The sequence below is a fragment of the Sycon ciliatum genome, chromosome 1 (assembly GCF_964019385.1).
Source record: "Sycon ciliatum chromosome 1, ocSycCili1.1, whole genome shotgun sequence".
NCBI lineage: Eukaryota > Metazoa > Porifera > Calcarea > Leucosolenida > Sycettidae > Sycon > Sycon ciliatum.
The window spans coordinates 30,063,570-30,081,869 of record NC_088643.1 but is presented as its reverse complement, the minus strand read 5'-3'; the positions used below and the strand labels follow the sequence as shown (position 1 = coordinate 30,081,869).

The 18,300-nt window shown below is 47.2% G+C and overlaps 1 protein-coding gene across 2 annotated transcripts in view; it reads right to left on the bottom strand.

Annotated features, from left to right (window-relative positions):
• Nucleotides 1-75: 75 nt before the first annotated feature.
• Nucleotides 76-18,300, bottom strand: part of LOC135822216 (enoyl-CoA delta isomerase 3, peroxisomal-like) — a 30,858-nt gene continuing 12,633 nt past the window's right edge. The window contains exons 1-8 of one of the 2 annotated variants that reach the window (XM_065334938.1): nucleotides 9,290-9,938; nucleotides 7,257-7,367; nucleotides 5,843-5,977; nucleotides 5,166-5,419; nucleotides 4,774-4,894; nucleotides 3,841-3,930; nucleotides 3,214-3,357; nucleotides 76-637 (exon numbers count right to left, since the gene is read on the bottom strand). In XM_065334938.1, the coding sequence (XP_065191010.1) occupies nucleotides 260-637; nucleotides 3,214-3,357; nucleotides 3,841-3,930; nucleotides 4,774-4,894; nucleotides 5,166-5,419; nucleotides 5,843-5,977; nucleotides 7,257-7,367; nucleotides 9,290-9,640 (1,584 nt within the window). In that variant the 5' untranslated portion in view covers nucleotides 9,641-9,938 and the 3' untranslated portion in view covers nucleotides 76-259. Of the gene's footprint in view, nucleotides 638-3,213; nucleotides 3,358-3,840; nucleotides 3,931-4,773; nucleotides 4,895-5,165; nucleotides 5,420-5,842; nucleotides 5,978-7,256; nucleotides 7,368-9,289; nucleotides 9,939-18,300 lie in introns of those variants that run through there. The other variant, XM_065334947.1, reaches the window with a different exon arrangement.

The window sequence follows — 18,300 nt, the reverse complement described above, 5'->3', positions numbered from 1 at the left end:
CTCCCCTTGCATGAAAAATAACACTCTCCACACAAACGCACTCACACACTTGCACCCACACAAATAATAATACCCTTCAGGAAAAGAGAAAGAATTTTGGCAGGTGGAATGGAATTATTAAAAAAATAGAAAGATGCAGCAGCAGAAATGTAGGTTTCTAAAAACTGGTAGTACATATCTATAGTGGAGTCGTGAGTGATATTATTTATGATGAGATTGCGATCTATACTCCAAAATCAAAATATAAAGTTACTTAGGGTTACTTAGGGTTGTCCGAAGATTCACTGTGGCCCTCGGTTATTCTATCTAGCCCACCAGCGTGGTCAGCGTTGCTAGAGCCGGCGTGTAGCTGCTGTGCCATATCAGGTGGTGGCAGTCTGGCCTCGGCCTGTTCATGCTGCTCAAGCTCTTTCTCCAGTTTGATCTCACGGTCACGAACCAGGCGGCTGTCGTGTCCCTCAAGCATCTCCAGGCGCTTTTGCAGCTTGCGTTTATGGCGTTGGCTAAATTCAAGCAGGGCTTGGTGGCACTCCTGTGACGCCCAGCACTTCTCTAAGAGATCACACTCCAGGCGATTGACCTGGTGCAGTTTGTCAATGTCGTAACTACGTATGAGACTGCGTGATGATTGCAACGACTGCAGCAACACAAGAGAGCACGGGCGGAGATAAGACCATAGTACATGCAATGGAGCAGCAGCACACTGACATGTCACTTGTCTACACTAGCTAAGCACGATACTGTGCATGCAGTGATAAAGACATACATATTATAATCATTGCTGGCAGTGATTGGTGACTAAAAACTGGTAGTGCCTATCTCCCTTTGTCTACATGGGCCAGCGGTCATTTGCTTGAAAGGCACCGGGCAAGCCACTTCACCCCCTCCACCACCATACACCAGCGCCAGCACCAGCAGAGCAAATACTTCACGAAGTAAAAAAGTATGTGAGCAGTGCAACAGAGAAGATCGGTGGTGGCAATAATATTAATTTCAAATTTGGACTTCACAGAGAATTTTTCGAAGTATTACTGGAAAGACAATTGATTGTAATAGAGAGGTTCTGCTACACGGAACTACGTACCAAACTCCGTGTCAACTGCAACCTCCGTGTCAACTGCAGTGAAGTTTGACACGGATTTTTCGTACGTTGCACCGGTTCTGCTGTACGTAGCATGCATGAACATCCCATCCCCAACATGTACTCTGTACGCTCGGTTTTCACACGGAGTCCAGTCCGTGTGAAGCGCGCTTCACACGGAAAACGGTATGAAAAATCCGTGTGAAACTTGATCCCATACCGCGGCGAGATTTCCGTACATACTTTGGTACGTTTTACTGTGTGGCAGAACGTCACTATTATCACGCCAGTGCACAGCGCAAACTTGACTCGCTCAATCGGATTTCATTGAGCAGCACTGTAGTACAATGCGTACACATCTAAATGACACATGTTATCAAGAGTACATTGATTGATTTCACTACATACTCACTGAAAATTGCCGCACATCAATATTATTCACCGCATATTTACCGCATATTTACCGCAAATTATGCCATATTATGCCGCGTTTTTCCCCGCGTTTTTTTGCGATTTTTTCCGCAATTTTCCCCGGGGACAGATCATCACCTGTTCATCAGTGTGACACCAGACCCCCCCCCCTGGGCTGGACTGATTGTTTCCATGCAAACTGGTACTCATACCTTGTTTATTCGGTCGGTCTGGGACCGGGCACTGCACGTAACTGTGAAATGTCTCTAACTCCGTATTACACACATTTTGATGGGGAAAGACCATAGATACAGCATATGGCGTCACTATTTTCACTAAAAGTGGCAAAAGAGTAGTAATATTTCCACTGCAACTGTTTCCATGCAAACTGGTACTCATACCTTGTTTATTCGGTCGGTCTGGGACCGGGCACTGCACGTAACTGTGAAATGTCTCTAACTCCGTATTACACACATTTTGATAGGGAAAGACCATAGATACGGCATATGGCGTCACTATTTTCTTGTAAAAAGTGACAAAAGAGTAGTAATATTTCCACTGCAACTGTTTCCATGCAAACTGGTACTCATACCTTGTTTATTCGGTCGGTCTGGGACCGGGCACTGCACGTAACTGTGAAATGTCTCTAACTCCGTATTACACACATTTTGATGGGGAAAGACCATAGATACGGCATATGGCGTCACTATTTTCTTGTATAAAGTGACAAAAGAGTAGTAATATTTCCACTGCAACTGTTTCCATGCAAACTGGTACTCATACCTTGTTTATTCGGTCGGTCTGGGACCGGGCACTGCACGTAACTGTGAAATGTCTCTAACTCCGTATTACACACATTTTGATGGGGAAAGACCATAGATACGGCATATGGCGTCACTATTTTCTTGTATAAAGTGACAAAAGAGTAGTAATATTTCCACTGCAACTGTTTCCATGCAAACTGGTACTCATACCTTGTTTATTCGGTCGGTCTGGGACCGGGCACTGCACGTAACTGTGAAATGTCTCTAACTCCGTATTACACACATTTTGATGGGGAAAGACCATAGATACGGCATATGGCGTCACTATTTTCTTGTATAAAGTGACAAAAGAGTAGTAATATTTCCACTGCAACTCGCCTAAAGGGTGCCCGGTAGACCGAAGTGCCCGTAACCTTGGTGTCCTGATAACCGAGTTACATGTATGAGTGTATTTACACAGAGACATACGCTGCTTTGAAGTTTGCACGGTATGGTTATACAACCCGACGTCTGCACGGCACACTGCCTTCATTACAGAACTAAGTACTTGCCTGCATCACACCCTGTACTCATGCACCACAATCCACAACCTCTTGCACCAGCACGCCTGGTTTTGCCTCATTCGTTAGAATACAGACACAAACTCTAAATTTGCGTGCATGAACTTCAGTTCCGCAAGTTGGTTTAAAAATTCAAACTTTAGGGAAAGTGTGGTGTTTGGTTTTCCAGTGTGTGGAGTCTACGCACTGTGGAAAACCTAACACCGTGCAGCTGAATGATGTAATGAAGGCAGCGTGCCACACATCTGGCCCATAGAAAGGAGATCACAGTTGCATATTCTTGTTTACGAACTCTTGCCGACGTGCAAGCCAACCCGGGTATATAATTATTCATAGGGTATAAAAAATACTGTGTAGACTGCCCTCTACGTTGGTGCATGTACATGCTATTCCATACCTGTTGTGGTAAACTTGTCATCCAGTGTAGGACACTCCTGTAGTCGCGCTGGAATGCTGATGCAGGCATGACACGCGATGCTAGTCTGTACTGCAGAGCAGCTTCAGCTGTCAGCTTGTAACCAAGCAATAGGACATCGTTGGCCTAGGCAGTGGAAGATAGACAGTGGAAGATAGACAGTGGCAGATACGCAGCGGAAGATAGTCAGTGGAAGATAGACAGTGGAAGATAGACAGTGGAAGTTAGACAGTGGAAGATAGACAGTGGAAGATAGACAGTGGAAGATAGACAGTGGCAGAGAACACACACACAGAACACTGAGAACAAGTAGGACAGGTCTAAAGGACACGTGAGAAATTCAGATGCCGAGAATTTGAGGACACCTTTAGGTACATGTACCTTGGCTTGGAGGTACAAGTTCACACCCTTCAATCACCATGATGAGCACAGTTTGGACTACATGTGTCCCTGGGATGATTTGGAGTTTTTCCGGGCGTATTAAAAACGGCTTACACTTTGGAAAATACAGCAAGCATACAAGCACTAACTAATGTACTAGTATACTGTATGCTGTGTGCTGTGTGTTGTATGCTGTGTGCTGTGTGTTGTGTGCTGTGTGTTGCTTACCTTCGCCGGTCCCATGATTCTGGGAAATAGGTAGGATGAACAGCCTTCAGGACTCTGTCCTAAGCTTGTGAATGGTGTGTTGAATGTTGCCTGTACACACACACACACACACACACACACACACACACACACACACACACACACACACACACACACACACACACAACACGCGCGTGCGCGCACGCACACATACGCACACACTTCTACTTGCTCACTGCCAAACTGGTCACGTGGGTCTCCTTGGGAGAGAGGGAGAGCCTCAAAACGAATCTCGCAAAGATGACTCCATTGGCTATTGAGCCGTCCAACGGCTGACACCCCCTGAAATCCCCAAAGTCTGGGTGGACTTGGAAATGATCCCACTTATGGGCTCACCACACCTCAGCAAGTGGGTGAGGACAAAGTGCAGAAAAAGGATTGACTGCATCAGGGTATCCGTCCCAGGATCCAACTGCATACACCAGTACCCCTGCCCCCAGTGAAGGTAATACTTGCTACTAGTGTGGGTGGCTACATCAGAGTGGATCTGATATAAGCTTCACTAGCGCCATTGATTACAAAAGATTTAATCTAGCCAGAAGCAGTCCATGGTTTTAACAGGTATGGGTACACACACACACATGCACTCACGCCCGCCAAAAAATCAGCAGTGTGGGGTTTCACCTAGCACCTCCACATGTACATGTGGGGGGGGGGGGGGCACATAGGGTAGAGGCTCGGAAATCCAACCTCATTTGGTGCCGGGCTAGGTGGTCAGTCGTACTTTGCAACCGTGTCTATGGGGTAGGTGTATGTGGGACTGGAGAAAGTGGTCGCATTGCACAGGTCGTCTGTGAAAGTGAGGTACAATGTACATGTAGTTGGAAAGTGAGGTTGGAGCTAGGCTGCATACAGCGGTATGCAAACATGACACCATAGTACTTACTACCTTACATCAGACGATGCCAAGACCAGGTCACAGAGAGCCAAAGTAGTGACAGCGATACCAATAGCAGGTCCATTCACAGCCGCAACAAGAGGCTTAGGATGATCGATGAATGCAGCAACAAACCTCCTGCATACAGACAATGACAGCAAATGAAGACGAAGCACAACAGTTGGTCACTACATTACAGCTGTTAGGTGCATTACCTAGAGATGCACACCTCATTACGTTACTACCCCTCACAGAAGAAATAGTGAGAACAGGAGTCCGTGCTAACACACACACACACACATACACACACACGCACGTACGCACCCCCCCCCCCCCCCACACACACACATGCACGCACCCCCCCCCCCCCCCCGACATACACACACACTGCATTCTGCCTGGCACTTACTCGAGGGTGGATCGTGCCACCTTGACCAGTTCGGACAGGGACGTATTAGCCAAGTCGAAGTTGGAGAGATCATTTCCACTGCAATAGTATTCTCCACTGCCTGTGAATACGGTCAAGTAAATATCATCGTTCACAGCTGCCTGCGCCAATGCCTCCACTATATCATTGTACATTTGCAAAGTCAGTGCATTGCGGCGTGTCGGACGGTTGAAGCGAATCGTCTGCACATGGTCCTTAACAGTCACCACCAGGTCCTGTAGAAACGTGGCACAAGCAATCATACAGAAACACAGACAGTGCATGCAGTAACCAGGGAGTCATATTAACTACCGCGAGAGCGCCCCACTGCCTGTACCCCTTCTTAATCGGGTTTTGGAGGTGGGGCAGACGAGCGACGTCTGTCTGTAGGTCATACCACACGTACATTGTACACACACACACACACACACACACACACACACATGTACAAGCAATACAAAGTTCTTGACCCTACAAAACTATTTACTAGCTTTGCTAGACATACTAACGTTTAAGAAATCTTGCGAATACTTGGACGGTGGTCCATGGGACAGAGCTGCAGACATCATGCACACTGTGTGTCTCTACAAGCGGTGGAAGGCCAGGCCATAACATGTACAGCTGCTGCCACTTGGAAGGTAGATAGTAGATACACTTACTTCCTTGCCATAGACCTCGAATGCCATCTGTTCCTGCTCATAAAGTTCCATGTCCCTCTGCTCCTTGGCCTCTATGCTGCCGGGAAAGCTCTGAGCTTCGTTGACCAATTCAATGAAATGAGCCATGGCCACATCCTGTTGGGCACAAAACACGACAACAACAGTAGCATGGTAAGACACACATGCCCCCCCCCCCCCCCCCCCCCCCACACACACATACGGATGCCCATACGCATGCACACACAGTAGCAAATACAACTGTCATCCCATTCGACTCCTATGGAGGCTCAGTGATTTGTTGCGAACGTGTACACGAAAAGAAAGGGAATTAATTTCGTGTTTGAATTGTGTAATGCATTAGAAAAGGTTCAGTGACTCAGAACAATATGAGCCTCAATTCCGTAGCTATGCAGACAACGTTACTTCAGTAACGTCGGGCGCTAGCCAGGGTCCACACAGCTTTAATTTGGTGTTTGTTTGTTCGTGGCGGACGGACCTCCGTCTGGCGCTATCCCGTATCTGTCCCGTACCGTACCGTACCACAAACAGCTGGCCACAATATTCACATAGGGCTTTCAAATGCAAGATCATAACGTGAAGCTACTTGGAAGAATGAGTATGAATGCGAAATGTATCGGGTAATGCATGTAGGGCGATTGTGCGGGTTCGAATCCCAGGTTATGCCTTGAAAAAAAAATAGGAGAATTGAAAAATGTATAACATCCCTATGCTTTTTTGCCTAGGTCATCAAGGTGGTAGATGGGGTCGTATTACCCTCGACCGTACCTGTCCCGTATTGTACCATCAAAGACGGCTGGCCATAAACAGCTGGCCACAATATTCAAATAGGGCTTTCAAATGCAAGATCATAACGTGAAGCAACTTGGAAGAATTAGTATGTATGCGAAGTGTATCGGGGGATGCATGCAGGGCGATAGTGCGGGTTCGAATCCCAGGTTATGTCTTAAAAAAAAATAGGAGAAATGAAAAATTTATAACATCCCTATGCTTTTTTTTTGGCTAGGTCATCAAGGCAAAAAAGCATAGCGTAGGGCCCTGAGCTTCCAAGCTCTCTCGTTTCCATGGAGACACGACAGTAAATGAAACAGTGGCAAAGAGGCAACAACAGAAATACGGGTACTAGATGCGTACCTCTTTTTTTTCCATGGTGTATACATGTACTTTGTTGGTACAATGTACTCTCAGAGCTACTTACGAATCAAACAGCCCCGGACGTGTGTAAACGAATCCAATCTACAAGATATTCACCAGATTCCAACTCAGATCTGACCCATGCCATGGACTTGTTTCATATGAAACAAACGAGTCACTGAACCTCTCTATACACTTGGGGAGTCGCCCCTTCGCCAGTGAGTCAAGTCACTGCAGTGGAAGAGTGCAAAGACCTACCTACCGTCTCCATATCTTCCAGACTACCCCACATTTCCAGCATGGCCTCGCGCAGTGTATCGCTACTACCAGCACCGATCATTGCCCCATCTTCTGTGCAGGGACCACGCACTGCCTGCAATCATAGCAAACAAGAGATAGAGAGATAGAGAGAGAGAGAGAGAGAGAGAGAGAGAGAGAGAGAGAGAGAGAGAGAGAGAGAGAGAGAGAGAGAGAGAGAGAGAGAGAGAGAGAGAGGAGAGAGAGAGACTACAGAGAATGCATAAATTCCATCCGATCCTGATTATTTACCAACCCCGGCATCGTATATCAATCACTGTGTTTAAAAAGTACATTGTACATCGATCACTGTGCTTGTAGTACTGTGCTTGTAGCACTGTGCTTGTAGCACTGTGCTTGTAGCACTGTGCTTGTAGTACTGTGCTTGTAGTACTGTGCTTGTAGCACTGTGCTTGTAGTACTGTGCTTGTAGCACTGTGCTTGTAACTGTGCTTGTAGCACTGTGCTTGTAGCACTGTGCTTGTAGCACTGTGCTTGTAGTACTGTGCTTGTAGTAGATAAGCTGATCATGAGGACGATAGCATCCTGGGTAGATACTAGATCGGTGATTTGGTTCACTTCCATCATGACCATCACAGGCCAGATTCAATCCGACCCTCGGTAGGACTCCCCTGGTGAGTCCCGATATTGCAAGTGCAATACCACATTATTTGTTCAAACACGTTGGACTGGCAAAGCGTCCGGGCTTCCAGGAGACCTGTAAGTCATCTAACGACTCACTAGATCATTTCCAAAACTCAAATCTATGTGCACTGCAGTGTAATTATCTGAATGTTTAGCTCAGCAGGCGGACAAGACACACGGTCATGCAATTCACTACACCGACAGGGTCTCAGCAGCCGCATGGCCTTGGAGCGCCTGCTTGCAACCGTACCATGCACTGCCACACACTGTGTATTAAAAGGTGCGTAGCCGGGAGGGTTTGGGAGAGGGTTTCCAGATGGGGCTCCTGGGGTGTCCCCTAGCGGGGTCAAGGGGCGGAGCCCCTTCCGGGGTGGGCGGGTGCAGCGGCCCCGTCAAAAGCTTTTAGGGTGTCTTCAAATTCCAAGCTCCTGAGAAGCCCAATCTGGGACTTTGCACTACTATTTTCAATGTGTTTTGGTTCATTCACATCTAAGAATTTTGTATTAAAATACGCAACATGAAAGAGAACTTTACAAGGACCCTAGTCAGTTGTCCAGCTAGTTGGTGCGGACAAAGCACTCGTGAAGTTTCACACCTTACTTAAGTGCACGCGTGTAGCATGCACCGCACTTGTCTCTTTGTACTATCGGTGATTGCACATGCATGCACTCAGGAGAGTTTTACAGCAGTTTTCAAAGGCATCGGTGTCTGCGCTGCAAGCCCGTAGGGGGTTTCTGGGCAGCCTGGAAACACTGCCGCCTGCGTGCCTCTGTAAACATGAGCCACGAGGCGAGGCTGAGCCGCTCAGTGTATTGCAAAAAAAAGTATATGCGCATCCTCAGGAGCATCGATACACCACTTCAGCGGTATGTGCCGATGGCATGTTCATGCCCGGCATACCCAGTACCAGGTAACTGGATAGCTAGGTAACTCTACCAATAGAGAGGTTAAAAAGCTGCACGTTTCTTTTGACGTGACGCGCAATTTCACTTCAAATTTGGCGTAAAACTCCAAATTTCGACGCGAGCTGCAGGTCACTCACGTTGTTTTCCAACGAGCGAGCCAAATAACGTGAGCTGAACTTTCGCGTCACGTCAAAAATAACGTGCAGCTTAACCTCTCTACTTTCGAGAAAGAACACCGTCTGTGTTTACCACCGTAAGCTGGCCGACGGTATCCGGGCCACTCGACGCAGCTACATCAGCGGGAACCACTTAGAATACACCGCGCTCTGCACCACTGCATTCTTGCATCCTGCATGCCGTACTGGCCTTGTTATAATCAGTATGGGTGGCCTGCATGCCGTACTGACCTGGTTGTAGTATGCGTCAGTGGCCTGCATGCCGTACTAACCTGGTTATAGTATGCGTCAATGTGCCTGTTCATAGTGACTGTGAGCTGTCCACGATCCATCTCACGTAGCTCCTCCACTTTCTGCTCGAATTCCTCCTCCAGCTCAGTCTGGTGGTACCCTCTGCATGGCACCCTCACAGCACCACCACCACTAGTAACAACACTCTGAATGGGGCGCTCTTGCCAACCAGAGCCGCTCCAGTTCACCTGCTTCGCCACGGGTCCGCATAGGCCAGAGAATGCTCTCCTCCCTGACACGGCACTCGTCACTGCTGAGAGTCGCGGCCAGGAACCAGCCTTCAAAACGCCACGACCACCAACGGAAAGACGTCCAAGAAGTCTCGAAGCCATTTCAGGCACGATAATTCAGCCAACCCCTGAGAAATGCACGAAACAGGTATTGGGCCAATCTCGTCAAGTAACAGTTGCCTGAATGTATGCCCGCTGCACTAGGCATTCGATCTTAGCATTTATTGAGCCTAGATAATCTCCTCCATATTTCTAAATGGGCTGCTGGTAATAGCATCCGATTTCGCGAAGCAAATGCTGCCAATTGCCAAGTAACGATTACGTGAACAAGAAGTAAAATGTGAGTCGAAGTCTTTTGAACTTTTTGAAGTACATGACTGTATTAATATTAGCAAGAGTACATAATCATGATAATGTACTCTTGATATTAGTTGAAGAGGATTTTGGAGCATCGACAGCTTTTTTGTAGCTAGCTTGCTTGGTGATGTTAGCATGGTTCCGGTTAGGGGAAACCCCAACTTCTTCACTTGCTGGGCACACATAAAAATCTCTGTCTCGTGACATTTTTTATGAATCTTTTTTTCACATCCCCTGATTATTATGATCATGATCTTATAAATATGAATCGAATCTTCGTGCGTTTGAAGAAGAAAGCTGGTGTGCTTGTATGTGTTGAACAAGACCTTTTGAAGTGAAAAGCAAAGACGAAGGTTTGATCAAGAAAGAGAAGACAAGGTCGATATCACGTTAGTTCCTCGTGCCTTTTAGATTGATACTGTACGGTTTTCTGCAGCTATAGTTATTCGTATGTTCTGAAAGAATCGGCGTTGACTGTGGTCAGGCGCAAGCTGCTAGTGTAACAGGAGAGCAACATTTTTTGAAATATACCATAGCGGCTGAAGTACAAACATTGAAAGATGGCCTTTCGCAAGCCACGCTTCAGCAGGAATCCGCTGGCCCATTTTAAGACTCGCGAGGACAAGGCTGCGTATCGCGAGCGGTTTGGCAGTGAAGCGTTGTTCAACATGAGGACATCGCTGAAGAGTGCGAGGACGGTGGAGATAGATAACTACTTGACGAAGCATCATTGGAAAGTGATTTGGAGGTCCTTTTGGAGACCACTGAAAATATGGGCGCTGAACAAGCAAGCCTTGAAGTACTATGCTGTGGTAGCATCGCTTGGATTGGGTTGTGCGTATGCGAGAGGACTACGCCCTGACCTATTTGGCCTGGCACCGCGGCAGCACTTCGTACCGCCGGATACTGTACAAGAGGACTTCATGCAGCTGAAACGAGATCTGGGATTGGAGGACAGTCGGATACGCCTAGTCATCAGCAGAGACTTTGCGTCCAACAAGTTTGATCGCTTCACGGAACCGTTTGTGTATGGCAGCCCACTGATGCCGCGTGGTGCTACTATCTGCTTACCCGCCGTCTTCTTTGAAGGACTGGATACGGACAGTGATGCGCCGGCTACCCTTAGCTCTCTTCAAGTTGGAAAGGCGACGTTTGACTGGGATACAGTCAACGCCGAGATTGTCAAGCGTAAGCTGCAGCTCCCGCGCGATGAGCTACGCTTTGTCATGGGCACAGGCATTGTGGAAGCAAGCCAGCACATGCCACTGAAGCGCTGCTTGAAAGCGCCGTTCCTGTATATTGCTGGCATATTCACATACTACGGAGTATTTTGGTCAGGCCTCGAACACGTGAATCCAGCTGTTTATCGGGCAAAGTTTCGACGACGTGAGGCAATCTGGACCATCGTGCAGGTGGCCGTGCTGCTGAGAATGCTCATACGGCAGCGATGGTCTCATGTTGCAGCGTGCGAGGAGAGCGTTGTGGAGGCTATTCCGTGTTTGGCTGAGAGCGGTGCTAATTACCTGGACCGCATTGCCATTGTGCGTACGATTGTCAGAAATCAGCTTGGTCACTATTCTACACGGTGGATCACGGATTTGGGCGAGCGCTCGTACTACGACTGGGACATTATCCGTGGCCCTCCTACGTCGTATCACCTACTGAACCGCGCCGATGTTCTTCGTGAATACGCTGTCGGAAAAGCCGAAGAAAATGTGATTGCGTCACCAGCCGCAGCAACGTAGCCCTGCAGACTTTTAAGCATACTGTGTGTCACTGTGCCACACAGACATGAATACCACCAACACTGGCACTGCCTACTGATGTACTTCAGCTGCTCGTCAGTCGTCACTGGCGACGCCAGGGGCCCGGGTGGGAAATCACAGGTCAGCCAAGACCTGCACCTCCTCCCAATGCGGCCACCGCCACCAGCACTGATCAGTACCGGAGTTTGAAACGTTTGATATTTGCCTCTGTAATCTCGGCACTGCCCAGGGCCTGAATGCCGTGACACTACATTGCAGTCGCCTCCATTATGCGGCCAAGTTGTTGATCAGCTGTATGACTTGTAGCTAATACCTAAGTGACGACCACTGTGACCAGTCATCATCGGGTTTTGTTCATTGAGCCTTCCAGACTGGTCCGGCTGGTAGACCTCACAGGCAGGTCAGGCCTTCATGAGAATGTCTTGTGATGTAGCACAATATCTCATTCTTCAAGATAATAATTTTTGCAGCTTTGCGCAAGCTGGCTCAAAAGCATTATGTTGAAGCAGCAGCAGCAGCAGCAGCCTCATTGAGTACAACAATACCTATGATGTTCATCATGGTTTGCTCAGAATCTATGGTGTGCTTTTTGCTACTCACTGGCACTGATGCCAAGAGTACATAACCTCACTGAGAGTGTGCAACTCTGCATATGGGGTCTTGCGCTGCGCACTGCCCAGATTACGTAGCCACGAGCCATTGTGTCATTATTGATCTGCGGTTTCCTGCTTTTAAGTCCGCTTTCCTCTGAGACTTCACTATGTAATGCAGGCAGAACGCCGTGCAGAGCACCCACAGCTTGGAGATCAGAGTTCCACACTCTTGGGGTTATGGGGTTGAACTACACCAACACTCAAACTGAGTACAACTCCCTATGGCGAATGGGACCACAACACCGGCGACCACCCACATGACAGGGGCGGCATGGAAACTCACAAATCCAAGATGTAGCAATGGGATTTTCACGGTCTTTCTTACTTCTGTCAGCATTTCCAGATGCATGGGGTCGTTCTTGGTCGTGCTTTGCCAACGTGGCAATGTATGGTTCTCCAGGTATATATTGGTTCTGAGCAGGGAGTAGTACAATACCGGTACATGTATTACCTATATTGGTACGGTACTACTCCCTGGTTCTGAGCAGGGAGTCACACAACTCCCTCGCGCGTCGAAAAACAAGGCGAGTGACCTGCAGCTTGCGTCGAAATTTGGAGTTATCGCCAAATTTGACGTGAAATTGCGCGTCACGTCGGAAATAATGTGCATCTTATTATTTTTGGAAGGATTGGGAGAACGTCAAATTCAAAGTATCAGTCAGGGAATCTTATTATTATTATTAAATTTTGAATAAGGCATCTTAACCTCTCTAGTTACGAGGCATTGAGATTCGATCTGTTCTCACGCTCGATTTCCTTGCAGAATATAGAATGATTTGCAGAACTCGCGCAGAATTTACTGTTTTTAGCCGCAGAATTCTGCACGGAATTTCTGATACGGGGGGATAGGACAGCTGCAGTGTTATGTGGGCATGGGCCCTAGGGGGGGGGGGGGCACTGGGCAGTGGGCAGTAGGCCTTTCCGGATTATGTGTTTGCATATTTTTGCATTTTGGGGGTCAAAATGCATTTTGTCCATTTTGACCCACTTTGGGCCAGGGAGTCGTAAAATACCGGTATTTTACGACTCCCTGCAAGCGATAGGTACTTCACGATCACCATGAATGATCACCATGGTGCCAAATGTCACGCGAAGGACTAAAGGGACCCTCACTTAATTTTTTGCCGACTACCCGCCAAAAAACACATTTCGACACGCGTGTGTGCTGGACGTCTGTGCGTGCACGACAAGACGTGTGAGCTGGCTGACAAGTGAGAGCCAGGGAGTCGCCAAGTACCGGCGTTTGACGACTCCCGGCCTGGTGAGAGCATGCATGCATGCATGTCCAGCTGGCGGGAAAGGGAACCTATTTTGTAGATCGATGGGTTGAATGTGAAATTGTGGATCTACACGAGGTTTGTTTTGATGTTCTGATACTTGTTGTAATGGCTAGTGATCTTGCAAACTGTTTAAAACTGTTACTGTGACTTTTCCAAGTCCTACTGATATACCTTGTCAAATCAGATGCCCTGTAGTAGTCTTGGTGGAAGCAGACTGGAATGCGTTGAATTCGTAGCTTCTGAAATTGAAATTTATTTTTTCTTGAGTGACACTGACAAGCGATGGCATTGGCGACAGGAGAACTTTGCTTCCTTCCAGGAGAGCTGCATCGCAGTCGGATCCTGTCCATGCACATGCGATCATGCTGTGTTGTAGACAGTGGAGAGCTGATTTTCACCCGAGAAAATAGTTTTGAACATTCATGAAGAGGATATTGTTGCTGTAGCTAGCTGACAGACATAACCTGTGGCAGTGGTGTATGGAATCAGCGTGCAAGGTGTGTAGCAACTTGATCATGGCAGAGAACGAGCTGAAGCGAGATGTGAAGGGTGCCATGCAGCTTACACTTGTGCATGTTCTACGTTACTCTACGGCGAGGAACTACACACACACTCACTACTGCTCTCGCAAGGTGATTGGCTTCTCTCCAGTGATTCAGGCCGCCTCAAAGCATGGGTCCACTGCACTTTGTCGCGGAACACATCAACATGCCTGTTGACGTACACTGGAAAGATACGACTCCACGATGAGGACCTGTGTAGCAACTTGATCATGGCAGAGAAGGAGCTGAAGCAACTTCCATTGGCGCATGTTTTTTAGTTTTAACGGTACTCCACGATGAGGAACAGCACACGCACTCGCTACTGCTCTTGCCAGGTGATTGACTTCTCTCCCGTGATACAGGCTGCCTCAATGCATGACTTATCTGCACATCAATACGCCTGACGTAGATATAACTGGAAAAAAAGGTGTCACTCCACGATGAGGAGCACACAGCACTCGTGAAGGCTTGTACAGAGTGAGGGGCTTCTCCCCAGTGATGCAGGCTACCTTGAAGCATGATGAGCTACGTGAAAAATACCGCGCGGTGTGTTGAAGCGAGGCATGGAGCATGCCATTCAGCTTGCACTGGTGATTGTTTTACTCAACGATGATGAACTGCACGTGGCTTTTGATAGGGCTTGTGCTGGGTGAGTGTCTTCTCTCCAGTGATGCAGGCCACCTTGAAGCGTGAATCCACTGCATCTCTCTCTCTCTCTCTCCAAATTCTTTGGTAATGCAGCCTTTCACCAACATTGTCCTGTTGCACGCCTACTGTCACTCAAACAGGACCAATGGATGCAACATGCGCCTAGCAGATACACTGTTGATCATGAACAACTCCAATAACACCCCCCCCCCCCCCCTTACCATTGTCTTCAATACACATCCAACTAGAACTTGAAGTATATTAGTCGAAGCTGCTGGTATAGTCTCTACTTCTTGATGCTACCCACTCTCATTTTCTGTCTGTCTTTCTCTTTCTGTGTATGTATGTGTGTGGGTGTGTGCGTCTCTCTCTCTCTCTCTCTCTCTCTCTCTCTCTCTCTCTCGCTCTCTCTCTCTCTCACACGCACACACACACACACACTCCCTCACTCACTCACTCACAAAGCATGGATCCACTGCATTTTGTCGTTGAACATCTCAACACGCATGTTGACGTACACTCTCTCTCTCTCTTCTCTCTCTTCTCTCTCTCTCTCTCTCTCTCTCTCTCTCTCTCTCTCTCTCTCTCTCTCTCTGTCTCTCTCTCTCTCTCTCTCTGTCTGTCTGTCTGTCTCTCTCTTTCTCTCTGTCTCTCTCTCTCTCTCTCTCTCTCTCTCTCTCTCTCTCTCTCTCTCTCACACACACACACACACACACACACACACACACACACACACACACACACACACACACACACTCACAAAGCATGGATCCACTGCACTTTGTCGTTGAACATCTCGACACGAATCTTGACGTACACTCACTCACTCTCTCTCTCTCTTTCTCTCTCTCTCTCGTTCTCTCTCTCTCTCGTTCTCTCTCTCTCTCTCTCTTTCTCTCTCTCTCGTTCTCTCTCTCTCTATCTCTCTCTCTCTCTCTCTCTCTCTCTCTCTCTCTCTCTCACACACACTCACAAAGCATGGATCCACTGCACTTTGTCGTTGAACATCTCAACACGAATGTTGACGTACACTCACTCACTCTCTCTCTCTTTCTCTCTCTCTCGTTCTCTCTCTCTCTCGTTCTCTCTCTCTCTCTCTCTCTCTCTCTCTCTCTCTCTCTCACACACACACACACTCACAAAGCATGGATCCACTGCACTTTGTCGTTGAACATCTCAACACGCATGTTGACGTACACTCACTCACTCTCTCTCTCTGTCTCGGTGCGTGTGTGTCTCTCTCTCTCTGTCTGTCTGTCTCTCTCTCTCTCTCACACTCACTCACAAAGCATGAATCCACTGCACTTTGTCGTTGAACATCTCAACACGCATGTTGACATACACTGTATCTCTCTGCGTCTTTTGATTTCTGTGTCGCTCTTTCTCTTTTTCTCTCAACCTGTGTATCTACAATGTACTTTGCTGTAATAAATTCTTTTGAAGTTCTATCCTTATTTGACTGGATTATTGATCGCGTATTGGTCAACCTCGGCACGAAGTATTGGCTCGCTTTCTCACATACTTACTCTCTTTTTCTGTCTGTCTCTCCATCTCTCTTTCTGTGTGTGTGTGTGTCTCTCTCACTCTCTGTTGACGTACACTGTATCTCTCTTTGTCTATCTCTGTGTCTCTCTTTGTCTGTCAGTTTCTCTCTCTCTCTCTCTCTCTCTCTCTCTCTCTAACACACCGGCACAAGCTGTTTCTATCTTTCAGTTTCTCTTTTTTTGTTGCTTTCTCATGAACACTAGCACACACACACTCTCTCAACTTTGATCACTTATTCCCATCATGCTTTTTTGGGTTTCGTTGTGATAGAATATAGTACTACTAGTACTACTGATGTACAACACTATTCTCATGCAACTGGAGGGTATATATTCGGGTGCTATTTGTTGTTGTGGCTAAGAGTGCATGGGTGCTATTTGTTGTTGTGGCTAAGAGTGCATGTGTGCAGCCAGCTAGTTCCAGCATGCAAGGTGTTACATTTGCTACACTGTGGTCTTACAAGCACAGAGAACTATATGTTCTAACTTTCCTTGATACAACTATGAACCGAAGCACAACTGCTGCAAACATTAACTGCCCATTTAGGCAAGATAGCAACAACTAAAAGAAGTAGAAGAAGTAAGTAAGACTAGCGTCCTTCCAGCTCCAGGACATTATGAACAGGCAACAACATAAATTTTAACAGCATTGCACCGTACATGCATGTAGCCATGCAGAAATAATTGTACATTTAGTTGTGAATGCAAATCCAAGGCGGAAAGCAGCCAGGCGTAATAGATGCCAGCAATAGAAACCAGATCTGTGACACATGTCACATGCATTCATGATGATCAATGCATCGTGGTTCACCACCATTGAACACAGTAGTACATGTAAATTACACAGAAATAGGAGATTAAATCTAACATATCTCGCTCGTGAAAGAAAAGTGATAAATATCACATGAGTGAGTAAAAGACGAAGACAACAAGAAGAAAAACATGACAAAAACAATGGCAATTGAATATGAAAACTTGAATATGAAAACTCGGATGGAAGAAAAGGACCAAGGACCTACAAGACGTGCTAGAGCTGATAGCCAGTTTGTTGTAGAACGTCAGTACTGTCGGTCAGTTTGGTGCAATGTTATAATTCTTGTTATTGCATGAGCTGATTGTCAAGTAACTGGTGGTGTTAGTGGACAGTATAGCATAACTTGTAGTTCTTTGGTCTTTTTTTCTTTACTATGAATATGAAAACAATCACAGTTCGCTCAGTACTTGCACCTTTAACTTCCAGTGGCTCAAGATGATGAACTGCATGCTTGTATACCTTCCCAGCTACTTAAACTTCTACTATCCGAACAGCACCATCCTTACCTGGATAGGTCATAAGCATACGTCCAAGTGGCTAGTGTGCAGTTGCGGTGTGCTTATCCATCACAAGCACGATATCTCCTTAGGGTGATGCTGTTGAAGCAACCACATCACTTGGATGCTTAGCTTCGGAACAATCTCTTTCAGCCAACGTTTCCATACCTGATCTACAATACGTTGCACAAACTCCCAGCGCTTTCTTGGGTGAGCTTGAGTCATTGTAGATGTGTTGGCTTCAGCAGCAACAGTTGCCCTAGCATGGCCAATGAGAAAGTGTTGTGGCAATAGCAGCTGAAGGTCTTCATGCAGCACTAGTTTCATTGCCTTGGCCATTACCTAGAACACACCACCAAAGTGTGGTGCACTTGGTGGCTTGAAGTACCAGGTAATGTCGCGGTATGACCTTTCTGCTGCTAGTCTGAAGTTGTCGAGAAACTTGACAGCTGCTTTTACCTCTTGATCAGCCACACGGAAATTGGTACCGTTGTCCGATTGCATCTCTTGTGGCACACCACGTCGCACGGTGAATCGGGGTCTAAGAGCCAGGAGAAAACCGTCGTTGTCCAGAGATAACCTCGAAATGACAAGCCCTAGTCAGCAGGCATGTAAACACACATACATATCTCTTTGAGTAGTGACCGATCTCGACCCTGGC